Source organism: Sorex araneus, chromosome 8 (assembly GCF_027595985.1).
Source record: "Sorex araneus isolate mSorAra2 chromosome 8, mSorAra2.pri, whole genome shotgun sequence".
Taxonomy (NCBI): Eukaryota; Metazoa; Chordata; class Mammalia; order Eulipotyphla; family Soricidae; genus Sorex; species Sorex araneus.
The window spans coordinates 2,438,040-2,447,987 of record NC_073309.1 but is presented as its reverse complement, the minus strand read 5'-3'; the positions used below and the strand labels follow the sequence as shown (position 1 = coordinate 2,447,987).

The window sequence follows — 9,948 nt, the reverse complement described above, 5'->3', positions numbered from 1 at the left end:
GCCTTTAAACCTTGGTTTTGGCAGAGAGCTGACGCGGGTTCGCTTGGCTTGTGGAGCCCTGGTCTCATGTTTTATGCAACACGAGGCCTTGAAGTGTCCCCACTTAATCCAGGCCATAATTTTGTACCCTGAGTCCCGCTGGCGGTGTCTCGGAGTCATTAATGATGCGTGCTCTTTGATTTTCCTGAAGAAATCCGTGTATCCGGAGGACCACTGGCCACCTACTCTGACCCGCTATAAAAATCAGCTACTCATTCATTTATTTTTTAAAAGATGGCCATACCTGCGCCAGGCTGTCGGAGGGGGTGGGTTTGCCTGGTGCCCACACAAGCAGACCCTTGGCAGCCTCTTGCTACCACAGGGCACATTGCCACCGCTCCCCCCACCGGACCCCTCTGTCTAGGGGTGGGCCTTGCCGAGATATTTATCTGCTGAAAATTCAGATGTGAAGGGTTGTGACAGAAATACCCAGACTTCCTCAGGGTCAGCACTGCTACCTCTCCCACCATCCTGTACCCCAGGAGCCCTGGCAGTCATGTCTACACCCCAAAGCTGCCGTCCAGTTTTAAAAGGCTATGTTTTTAAGAGGGCTGGAGCGATAGCACAGCAGGTAGGGTGTTTGCCTCGCATGCAGCCAACCTGGATTCGATTCCTCCTTCCTTCTTGGAGAGCCCGGCAAGCCATGGAGAGTATCTTGTCCTCACGGCAGAGCCTGGCAAGCTCCCCGTGGCGTATTCAATATGCCGAAAACAGTAACAACAAGTCTCACAATGGAGACGTTACTGGTGCCCGCGCGAGCAAATCAATGAGCAACGGGGCGACAGTGATACGGTGATGCTTTTAAGAAAAAGGGAAACTGAGGACATTGGTGATGGGAAATGCACACTGGTGAAGAGATGGGGGTTGGAACATTGTATGACTGAAGCCCAATCATGAACAGCTTTGTAACTGTGTGTCTCACTGTGATTCAATTAAAAAGAATCTCAAAACACACACACACACACACACAATGAAATAAAAATTAAAAGTGGTCGTAGGCCAAACATGTTTCTAGGTCCTGACAGACCATGTTCAATGAAAAGAGATTTAGCTGTCATTATGCAGCTCATGTTCTGGTGAGGCAAATAAACATTGAAACAAGCAGACAATAAATAGTCAAAGAAGAGAGTTCCATGAAGGAAACAAGTAAGAAAATGAGCCAGTGAAATGGGTAAGGGGCAGCCTCCCCCTGAAGAGCGGACATTGACAGATTCTGAGAGGATGAGAAAGGCGAGAGGTAGAGGCTGGGACACTCCAGACAAATGACTCCCTAAGAAAGGCCCACGCAAGGCCCACAGTGGACCAGGCAGGGAGGGGACACAGGGGGGGGGGTGAGAGGGCGGGAGCCGTGTAAGGCCTGTGGTGGAACAAGCTTCTCTCTTGTGCACTAGGAGATAATTTTATGATTCCAGACATTCACTTTTGAGTTGTCCCCAATGCAGACAGGCAGTGGGAACAGTGAACGCTCAGAATGGAAAATTGGAGTGGACGGGGTGGGGGGGCAGGCAGGAGGGCCACACTTGGGGGGTCTCTGGAGCCGGATGCTGAGCTCTGGGAGGTGGTGTCAGCCACGAGGCTGTGGTGAGTGGGAGTGAGGTGGACAGCAGGCGCACGGGCTCGGCAGGATGCCCCCCACCCCGGGTCCCTGCACGCCTCGGCTGCTGCCCCCACTCATAGGGGCTGGGTGTGCACCTGGGCCAGGCATGTGGGCATCCCGGGGCTGCCCAAGGCAGGGAAGACAAATGACACTGCAGTTACACGGTGGCCATTTTTGCTCTTAAAAGCTCAGCTTAAGAAACAAAAGAGTCTTGTTTTTTTTCTTTTTTCCTTGCTGGATCTTGTTTGGTGACATTCAGGCAGCTGTCATACATGCAAAATCATGAAAATGTAGTTTTCTGTGCTTTACTTGCCTCCGCAGATTAACTTTCCCTAACTCGTTATGGTGGCCCTGACCTTGGTCTATTCATAAAAGATACAGAAACCATTAACTGGGAGCAGCACAATTTTATCTACTAGGAGCATAGGCAGATTTGGAGTACAGTGTAAATAAATTTATCCACTACAAATATACATGGATCTGCATTGCATTGTAAATAAATTTCCCCAAGTAATTGTTAAGTGATGGCCTCACAATTATGCTGGCATAAGAAAAACAACCAGAGAGATTCAGTAGCTTCACAATAAATATTCAAAAAAGGAACCCGAGGACTTATAAGGCGGCAGCTAGCTTGGATGAGGTGGATGGAAGGAGAGAAATATTTGGTAAGTTGAGAAATCATTAAGGGCTTGGATTTGTGGTCAACATTAAATATTAGTTGTGCCCATATAAATGTCTATGCTAGATTTAAGTATTAATCTTTCAGCCAACTCTCTGAGCTGTATATATAGTCCCAAGAAGGAAGCTCATTTACGTATCAGTGGCCTTTGCTGGATAACAGCTACCCACAAACATCTCTGTGACGTGGGGCGGGAAGCATCAGTCACTGCAGATGCGTAGGACACCCGGCTGATCTAGGATGCAAGGCCTTGCTCCGTGCATGTCTGTGGAGGCAGGGAGGCCTCGGTCTCCTGTTTCTCCTCATCCTTAGACCAGTGGGGAGCCAGGGAATGTTCTTTCGTGGGAATGGCAGAGGAGTGACAGAACAGGGACACATAGGACCCCTTAAGGCTAGTCTCACTAGAGCCATCCTCTCTAACACATTATTTTGGAATGCACCAGGAAGCAGCCACAGGGGAGCCCCGGCCTCTTTTTCAACACACCATGACCCCCACCTCCTTTGCTCTGGCCACCTTGCTTCTCTCAGCTCTCTTGGGACACGTTGTCACAGAATAAGTCTTCTCTCAACAAGTTCTCATTTTCTGAGCCATCACTGTATCACTGTCATCACTGTCATCCCGTTGCTCATCGATTTGCTCAAGCGGGTACCAGTAATGTCTCCATTGTGAGACTTGTTGTTACTGTTTTTGGCATATCGAATACTCTTCCATTCGGGCGAGATACTCTCGGTAGCTTACAGGGCTCTCCGAGAGGGATGGAAGAATCGAACCCGGGTCGGCCGCATGCAAGGCAAACACCCTACCCTCTGTGCTATTGCTCCAGCCCCATTTTCTGAGCCATACACGGCATATATGTCGTCTCTCTCCCTGTTGCCTAATTGAGTGGATAGTACGCAATCAACACTTTGTGAGTGTGTCTTGGGCGAAATATGAATGAAAGAATATGTGAGCACGCTCCCTCTTAAGTGACTGGTGCAGTGCGCTGCCCTCCAGCCAGGCCTGCCAACGGCTCATCGGGTCCAGACTGACGGACCTTATCCCCCAGTTTCTGAATCAGCACGTCTGGGGGAGACCTGAGAAGCTTCACTTCTAACCCGTCCCCAGGTGATGCTGCCACCGCTCCTGGGACTGTGCCGGAAAGCTCCGGCTCTCCCAACGTGGCGTGGAGGGTCTTCTCTGGGCATAAATAGCCCCAGTCACTAATTTTGGGTAAGGGAGACACCTAAAGGGGGGTTTTTACTGCTCCTAGTGCACAGGATAAAAATGGTGTCCTGATGCCTAATTTTACTCCCGCGGAGGGGTGGGTGTCCTAAAGATAGCCACGGGCACCGAGACCGCCTCGCACCCCCCCCCCCAGTTCTGTCTCAGCCCGTGCGGCAGTTATGACTGCGTTCCTCAGAGGACAGGGTATTCATGCAAAGGGAATATTTCCCTCAACAATCAAAGGAGTATTTTCTCTCCTGTTCTTAGATGTCTTCACTGCCCCCAGAGGAAATTCAGAATATGTCACCCCCCATATGGCCTCGTCCGCAGATCTCACGCACCTGCAATCACGCCGTGCTGGGCCCGGTCTGTGTCTGGGGGTGGGTTGTGACCTTCCTCCTAAGACCTGGCTTTGTTTGGGGCTGGCTCAGGGGGGTTTGTGGGCGGAAAGCTTTCCAAGCTGTCAGATGCTGTCTGTGTGGGCGCACTGGGCAGCCTGGGCAGACTTCAGGCAGGTTCGTGAATGGGGGGCTTCCCGTCAGCGTCACGCATTTGTATTAATCAAAGAAGCTATTTACCTTCTCCAAAAGGCACTAAAATCCCTGCTGTATGTCCGCCACTGTGCTGGAAGCTCAGCAGACAGCCTCGGGTAGGAAGATGTAGGTCTCTTATTCCAGCGGAACAGGCAACACAAAATGCAATTATTGGTTAGCTATCGCTGTGTGGCAATGTAACACCTGAACACCCACCCCCAGTTTAGAGAACCATTTATTTTCAGCTCATCTGCAGGTCAAATAATCTGAGCAGAACTTTTCTGGGCTTGCTCAAGAAACTCTATCGAGCCATAAATCTGCTGGTTTATCTCAGAGGAATAGGCAGCTAGTCCTCAAAAATTCCTTTAAAAGCATGATAGAGATTCTAGAGGAAAAAAATGGAACCTTGAGGGCCTCTTGGCGCCGAGGCTGATAGCCAGCACCCCGTTACTTCTACCTTACTCCATCGGGCACACTAAGTTCATGCGACCAATCCCAAAGCCCCGGAGAAAGGTAAAGATGCAGTAGGAAGAAGGATGGACGCGAGGATGCTGTGAGCACTTACATCGTAGGCCAAGAAGAGTGAAAGGTCACGGAGAGACTGAGAGCAGGTGCACGGCCAGGAGCGGTCAGAGCACTCCCTTTGGGTGACCGAGCACTGTGAGACGGCACATTGCCGTGACCGTGGGTATTTCTAGCAGGCCGTCTCATTGGATGGGCAGTGGAGTGTTGCGCCAGAATCGTGGCCTAATGCGCGGCCACAGTCCCTCCTTCTGTGCGAGAAGAGGCCAGTCGCCAAGCTGCTATGTCTCAGGACATCTGTCTGACCTGCGGCGGCTCATCAAGTGCCTCACATCAGTGGCTCATTCAAAGGGCATCAAAGTTTGGAGGGGGCCGGAGCAATAGCACAGCAGGTAGGCGTTTGCCTTGCACGCAGCCAACCTGAGTTCGATTCCCAGCATCCCATATGGTCCCCCGAGCACCGCCAGGAATAATTCCTGAGTACAAAGCCAGGAGTAACCCCTGAGCATTGCTGGGTGTGATCCCCCCCCCAAAAAAAAAGCAAAAAAAATTGGAGGAATTACGACTGTCAACATGAATTCTAGTTACCTATTCTCCATACACACATGTCCATCATGTGTTTGTATACATAGTGCATGCCCCTTGCATATACCACATAGCTACCTCCACATACTCGTAAATGAATTTTCCATGACCGTTGGATGATGAGGAAGCGGAGTTAGCCCCACGCCCCAGGGACCAGCTCCTGGCTCTTGGCTGAGTCCGCTCAGCTCAAGGCCCACCAGAATGCTGTTACTGAGGAAGAAACAGAGCGGACGCAGACTGTGCCTTCAGGAGACCAGCCGGCCCACAGCTGCCTGGGGATGGTTGAGGCTGAGATGGGGAAATTGTTCGCCTCTGTACTTACTGGCCACCAGTCAATCCATCAGTGACCCCATTTTGTGAGCTGAAGGGAAAATAAGGCAAAACAAACAATAATGCATTTCTTCTTCAGAGGACTTTTATCCTGGGAGTGAATTTTTTTTGTTTACCTTTACACCTAAATTTACCTCAAAATTAGGTGTAATTTTGTTCGATATACATCAAGTCTCACAACGGAGACGTTACTGGTGCCCGCTCGAGCAAATTGATGAGGAACAGGATGACAGTGATAATTCGGCAAATGGAGACTCACCATGAGTAGCGGTACATTTGGGGTAGTGGGTAAAATGTCTTTGGAGTGTTACTATGTTACTATTCCCATTTTATTAGGGAAGAAATTGAGGCTTGCCAATTAAAAGTAAAGAAATGCAAGTGAAATCACATTCCGCATCTCATCTTGCTGACAAATTATTGCCACTTTCCTGGCATTCATGAGTTTCTAGGAATAATCTCAAGGCCTAACAAGACTCCTTAAGTCAATCTTTCGGGTTCCTAAGACCCAAGTTTTTGGGACTGAAGTAGGAAGGAAGAAGAACTGGCCCTTTAAGGTTTACCTGCATGGAATGAGGAGAGCTTGGCTGGAGTCTCTCTTTATCTGAGAGACCAACTTGGGGTAAATGTCCAGACCCTGGAAAGGACAGAGTCAGGATTTCAGAGGGCAGACCCACACCTGGGTTCACTGGCACCATGCCTTGGAGGGATTGGCCAACAGACTGGGCCATTGAGTCACCTGGGCACAGTGGCCTGACTCCAGGGAGCAAAGCCTGGAGCACCATGCTGGCTGGCCCGCTGCAGCCCTGGGCTCACCTCAGCTTCAACTGCAATCACCATCACTCACTTTTTTAAAAAAAATGTTATTGTATTGAATCACCGTGAGATAGTTACAAGCTTTCATGTCTGAGTTACAATCTCACAATTATCAAACACCCATCCCTCCACCAGTGCACATTCCCCACCACCAATATCCCGGGTATACCCCCCCTTTCCCACCCTCCCTCCGCCTCCATGGCAGACAATATTCCCCATACTCTCTCTCTACTTTTGAGCATCATGGCTTGCAACAGAGACACTGAGAGGTCATCATGTTTGGCCATTATCTACTTTCGGCACGCATCTCCCATCCTGACTGATTCCTCCAGCCATCATTTTCTTAGTGATCCCCTCTCTATTCCATCTGCCTTCTCCCCTCTGCTCATGAAGCAGTCTTCCAGCTATGGGGCTATACTCCTGGCCCTTATATCTACTGTCCTTGGGTATCAGCCTCATGTGATGTTATTCTACACTCCACAAATGAGTGCAGTCCTTCTATGTCTGTCCCTCTCTTTCTGACTCATTTCACTTAGCATGATACTCTCCATGTTTATCCATTTATAAGCAAATTTCATGACTTCATCTCTCCTAACAGCTGCGTAGTATTCCATTGCGTAGATGTACCAAAATTTCTTTAACCAGTCATCTGTTCTAGGGCACTCGGGTTGTTTCCAGATTTTGGCTATTGTGAACAGCGCTGCAATGAATATATAGGTACAGATGCCATTTCTACTGTGCTTTTTTGCATCCTCGGGATATTTTCCCAGAATTGGTATTGTGGGGTCACATGGAAGCTCAATTTCTAGGTTTTGAAGGACTGTCCATATTGCTTCCCAGAAGGACTGGACCAGTCGGCACCACACCCACAGTCACTCGCCTTTGCCTTCTTCCAGTTTGTCCTCTCAGTGTTACTTTGTTGCTCCCGCAACGCTCCCAGAGAGACACCTTCACAGTTCGCCATCCGTGGTGCCCGTCACGGAGGTACTGACCTGCCTCCCGTTGGTCCTTAAACGGGGCAGCCTTGAAGTGACACGAGCCACTTTTGCTCACAGCTCAATGGTCAGGACGAGTCACATCGTTCTTTCCTGGTGTGCCGCAGACAGTAGGTGCAACCCTGCCATGGTCCAAGAGGGCGGAAGACCCGGAACTTTCTGGTGAACAATGACAAGGATGATGAAATGGGGAACCAGGACAAGGAGGCCACTACACTCTGCCATGCTGCCCTCTACTTAGGAAAGACGCAACCTTGAACATGCCCAACCTGAAGGTGCTCTTCGTGCCTGGTGGTTGCGTGTGGAAACGCGGCTAGAACATCATTTTCTGCCGTCCTGACCTCACACGGTGCCTTGTTGTCTCTAGAGGGGCCCTCTTGCCCTCTCGCTTGGTTTGCTGAGCTTCTCTGGGGCCTGTTTGGCCAATACTGCCAGCAGTGTGGCCATTTCTGGCCGAAGCAGCCAAATCACAACACTGCATCTTTATCAATGACCTTCGGACCAAATAGTTGACATTGTTTTTAAAATCGGCAGAGTGGCCCAGACTTGGCCCTGCCCACTCTCTGCTGCTTCTCGGATGACCCTGGCTGGGGTCTTACCGCACTCTGGGCCCATCTTCACAGCCTGGACCCGGGCTAGAGGCTGGGAATACAGCCCCGGCCATTTGGGTCTCTCGTGGCCCATTGCACAGGACGCAGATATTTTAGATGCTTAATAGTTATGCCAGTATTTGGTGCCAGCAGGAATTTTGTCAGAAGACGCTTGCAGACATGTTTTGAAAAAGAATCTGAAACATGTTCCTCTGATTGTTTTGGTGGCCAGGAAACTCAATCCGACCCAAGCAAGAGACCGTCAAGTTTGGGCTTAGTGGTTCTGTTTTCTGAAATTTTCTTCCTGGCTCATATTCTTTATTTTGCTTGAATAAATCCTCTGATACCAATGGCCTTTATTTCGGTACAAACACCTTAAGATCTTTATAGAGCAGAATTGCACGGGAATGACAAAATAAGGGACATTCTTTCTTTCTTTTATTTATTTTTTTTGCTTTTTTGCTTTTTGGGTCACACCCGGTGATGCACAGGGGTTACTCCTGGCTTTGCACTCAGGAATTACTCCTGGTGGTGCACAGGGGACCATATAGGATGCTGGGAATCGAACCTGGGTTGGCTGCATGCAAGGCAAACGCCCTCCCCGCTGTGCTATTGCTCCAACCCCCGAAATAAGGGACATTCTGGCACAATTCTAGATTCCTGCTGGGCGAGTGAGACCCAGATCCCCGTGTTCCCCCATCCCCCAGGGCGCCCCTCTCATAGGCACCTGGGGCAGTGGGAGCTTCTGAAAGATTTTACCCATATAGGAAAAAAAAGTTTCTTCAAGTCATGGTCCCAACTTCACCTCCAGAGGCTCACGGGGACACCCTCCTGCTCACTCTCCCCCGAGCAGTTAATAAAATCTACTACCCCTTGATGGATTTTTTTTTTCTGCAAGCTAGGATTTATCTGTCATCTTTGTGATTTGTGAGGTGGCACAGGCACCACCAAGCACCGTCATGATCTGATCTGGGCCACATTGGAAAGAGAAAGGGGGAAAGAAAAAGGGCAAAAAAAAAATAATAAAATCAACAGACAAGTCTTTCGAGGCCCGCAAGGGCAGGCTGGGCTTGGGGTCATCTCGGATTTATTAGCAATAAAGTGGGTCCCAGTAACATTTTGATGACGAGAATCTTTGCACGGGGCCAAAGTGGTCGTGGGTCTCTGGTGCCAGTCCATCCTCCGGGAAAGTGGAGGGGGCCGCGGGGCCGGCGTCAGGCGGGCGAGGCAGGGGCCCGGGTCCAGCGCCCGCCCGCGGGCTGGCGGCTCGGAGGGGCTGGTCGGCGCGAGGTGCTCGCCCGCATCTGCCATGCAAAGCGAGGTTGCTTTATGAAGGAATCCGTCTTGTAAAGCCATTGGTCCCGGTCATCAGCCTCTACCCAATGCTCTCGTGATGCTGCCGCTGATCTATTTGGGAAGTTGGCTGGCTGGCGAGGCAGAGCCTCTCCTCAAAGCCTGGCTCCCACGGAAAATATGCTCAGTGCAGCCGCGCGCATGAATGAAAACGCCGCCGGGCGCTTCTAGTCGGGCACGATGCAGCCGCCAACTCCGCTCGTCCTGTGCGTCCTCCTGCCCCAGGTAGGGGAGCGGCGCGGCCGGGCGCACCCCGCGCCCCGTTTCTGCGTCCCGGGCGCCGGCTGGGGGGCTGGCGGGGGTCGCGGGACGCCGGGGCGCGGCCGCCGACACAGCCCGGGGGCCGGGGCCGGGAGAGGGGAGGTCGTGCCAGCCCCGAGACGGTGGGGAGGGGTGTGTGTGTGTGTGTGTGTGTGTGTGTGTGTGTGTGTGTGTGTGTACGCGCGCGCGTGTGTGTGTACGCGCGTGTGTGTGTGCGCGCGCGCGCGTGTGTGCATGTGTGTGTGTGTGCATGTGTGTGTGTGTGCATGTGTGTGTGTGTGCATGTGTGTGTGTGTGTGTGCATGTGTGTGTGTGCACGCTAGACCGAGGAGCAGAGAGCTCCGGGGGTCTCCGGGGGGCTCCGGGGGGCTCCGGAGTCTTTTATTTTTTTATTATTTGCAAGCAGGGGCGACCTCCTCGCCCGCGCCGAGCGGGGTAACTTTGGCT

General features: G+C 51.3%; 1 protein-coding gene across 1 annotated transcript in view; it reads left to right on the top strand.

The window, feature by feature from the left end:
* The first annotated feature begins 9,111 nt into the window (after positions 1-9,111).
* Positions 9,112-9,948, top strand: part of CDH13 (cadherin 13) — a 700,004-nt gene continuing 699,167 nt past the window's right edge. Inside the window, exon 1 of the mRNA XM_055146163.1 lies at positions 9,112-9,465. Within this exon, the coding sequence (XP_055002138.1) occupies positions 9,421-9,465 (45 nt within the window). The 5' untranslated portion in view covers positions 9,112-9,420. The remainder of the gene's footprint in view (positions 9,466-9,948) is intronic.